The sequence below is a fragment of the Neodiprion fabricii genome, chromosome 7, assembly GCF_021155785.1.
Source record: "Neodiprion fabricii isolate iyNeoFabr1 chromosome 7, iyNeoFabr1.1, whole genome shotgun sequence".
NCBI lineage: Eukaryota > Metazoa > Arthropoda > Insecta > Hymenoptera > Diprionidae > Neodiprion > Neodiprion fabricii.
Genome location: NC_060245.1, coordinates 12,877,034 through 12,879,953, shown reverse-complemented (window position 1 = coordinate 12,879,953; position 2,920 = coordinate 12,877,034). Strand labels below are relative to the sequence as shown.

The following is a 2,920-nucleotide window of genomic DNA, read 5'->3' as shown; positions in this document are numbered from 1 at the left end:
CACCCAATAGCTGTTATCTATAGTTTCCAAAATTAAGATTACTGATCAAAATTGTCTACGCACCAAAGATGCAAATCAATAACTGAAAGCCTATGGAATGAAAACTAATTATTTATTAACTTTTACCTGAATAATTCAATGAGTATAGTCGAAATATGTCAGCTATCCAGACAGTAAACAGTTTCCTTAAATTTATGATGACCTAGGTTTTGTTATCTTAGTACAAATTATAAGTATTGATTTTTAGTTGTACATTTGCAATGAGTGCTTATCTATGACGTTCGGATTGACTACAAAATCGAAGCACTGATCATTGCCAATCAAAGTTTTAGTGTGCAGTATGCCGGACAAAGTTTCGGCTTCCAGACGATTTCTAACTTTGGTCTTATTAAGCTGGATTTGGGAAAATATTCGTTCCACCGCAGCACTAGGGTGTGGCAGGCAGTGCAAGTTCCTTACGAAATCGGACAAGTGATGAAATTTAACTGATCCATCACCTAGTTTAAGTTTTGAGACTGTCTCCCAATAATCAATACTGGGTGCAAGTGGCACATTTATTTCCAGATTTTTTAACTCCCTCCACTCTGAGTCCAGATCATTCAAAGCATTCTCGTGGACCAGGTTTGGAAATTTTTATGCAAGAGGAGCGATGGAGTTGTGTGACCTCATTTGCGTCGGATCTAAGAAGCCTAATTCTTTGAACACTTGGAGATTAGGGTCTTGGAAATTGAACCGCTTGACCAGTTGTTTGCAGGCTTCAATGTAAAATTGGAGACATCTGAGACGGAAATCTGAAAGTTGTTCCAAACTTAGTCCATGAGAACCATTTGATATGGACGCAGTAACTTTTGCACCAAGGTAGACCTCTTCTATCACAACGAAATTATGCGGATTATCAAACACAATTCTTTCTACAGCAGTGTTTCTAACATAGTCACTCTTAAGGAAGCAGTTCAGCAGCGTCTTGTATACCGTAGACACACGTGAATAGAGTTGATGGATTTTTGTTTCCTCCGACTGCATTTCAAGATTTAGGTTGGTAAAATATGGCAGTACATATTCCAAGAATTGGAGGTAAATTTTAGCATACTTTTCTTTTAATCTGCTTAAAATCATGTCTGCTGCTAGAACTTTATCCTCATAAACTGCATCAGTAAAGAACAAAATGAGCGCATCGTACTGTTCGAGCAATCTTTTCACTACTTGTAGCAATGAAAGCCACCTGGTTTGTGAAGGGTGAAGAAGTTTGTGAGGCTTCAGGCCCAAGAACTCTTGGAATTGTTTAAGCACAGAGAGCCTCTTGTAACTATGTTGGATATAGTTGAATACATCTCTGGCGATATCTTCGATTACACGTGGTAATTTTTCACACGCATAATTAGCACATAATGCAAAAGAATGGCAGATGCATTTCATTAAAAACAAGTGCGGTGTGTCTTTTTTCAACAAGACGGACAGAGAGTGATGAGTTCCGAACATATTACTTGCACCGTCACTTGCAAAACCAATCATTTTCGATTTATATGGGATATTATGCTTTTTGAAAAAAGCGATAACGTGATCATACAGAGCTTGGGCAGTCACAATTGGTGTAGGAATTAGGGCAAGAAACACATCATTTATCCGACCATTGTTAAAAAATCTGACTACTAGTGCCAAGTGCTTTGTTGCGCTGACGTCTGTGGATTCATCAACAAGAAGTGAAAACTTGGTTGTTTGGAGACACTGCACAATTTGTTCAAACTGACTATAACCTGTGACATTTTGCACTATTTTAGTGCACTTTGTTCTGCTGCAACTGATACCCTTAGCTACCTCAGAATCAGGACTTGTAGCTTTAATCAATTTTGTCAGGTGATCAGCTGTATTCAAGGCAATATTATGCTCTACCATGAATGCTGCGATTCTGATTTCGGAATACTTTATCTGATGCGATACCTGTCTTTCTCTCTTGAAGCTCTGATTATTAATAACGGGTTGTTTCCTCAAAGTGGTGGCTCGCTGTACGTGTTTAGAAGACTTCCTGTGCTTGAGCAAATTTGATCTCCCACCAACAGTAGTGTAGTCAGCATTGCATACTTTACAGTGAAAGTGACGTTCATTTATCTTGCTTCTTGCCAGCCATTTTTCCATTAAGGGATCCTTTTCCCATGATGACATATACTTCAGGGCGTAAGGTTTTTTTTGGGGTTTTTTTAAACGTTTTTCTTCATTAGAATCAGAATGAACGCTGCCACTGTCCGACGCCATGATCAAAGTCAAAAACCGTGACTTCAATTAAATCTGGATTCAGTTTCCAGGTGAATTCGTGTCTCCTATACTGTAGGATAAAAATAAAACAGCTTATCGGTAAATTCAAGACTTAGTTGAATATTAGGAAATACGTCACAATTAGGTGCTTTCAATAACAACAAAGCTACTCAACTGTTTTGGATAAATAAAATTTGAAATAATCAAATAAAACTGCCTATTAATCTCACCTTATTATTGTTAGCCACAAGTCACATCACTCACCTCACGCCCGCGTGGATGAAAAATTTGAGGTTACAACCCTATAATGAAAAATTACGAATAAATATTTAAAAATCATAGTGTTTCGAAAATTGGATAAAATTATGGAAATCATAAACAATAATTGCATGAAACTTTAAATGTCTTTCTACGCAAAAATATGTATTGAGATTAGTTGAACATACAAACCTCCAACACGGACTTCGTTGATCGTTCTACAGATTTTTCCCGCCACAGTGCTGCAACGGCTGCACCACTACGACACCGCCACTAGTACCATCAACTTGTTAAATAAGTGCGTTCGCAAATTGCAGACGCTATCTGATTGGTGCATATTTTCTCAGGAGCCTCGCAATTGGTTGATTTTTAGCTGTGTTTCGATTTCACAACCATTCTAAGAGATTTCGCC

General features: G+C 37.8%; 1 protein-coding gene across 1 annotated transcript; it reads right to left on the bottom strand.

The window, feature by feature from the left end:
- Positions 1-633: 633 nt before the first annotated feature.
- Positions 634-2,250, bottom strand: LOC124187031 (zinc finger BED domain-containing protein 5-like). Its single transcript, XM_046579276.1, has one exon. The coding sequence runs from the start codon at positions 2,248-2,250 to the stop codon at positions 634-636; it is 1,617 nt and encodes a 538-aa protein (XP_046435232.1).
- Between the last annotated feature and the right edge of the window lie 670 nt (positions 2,251-2,920).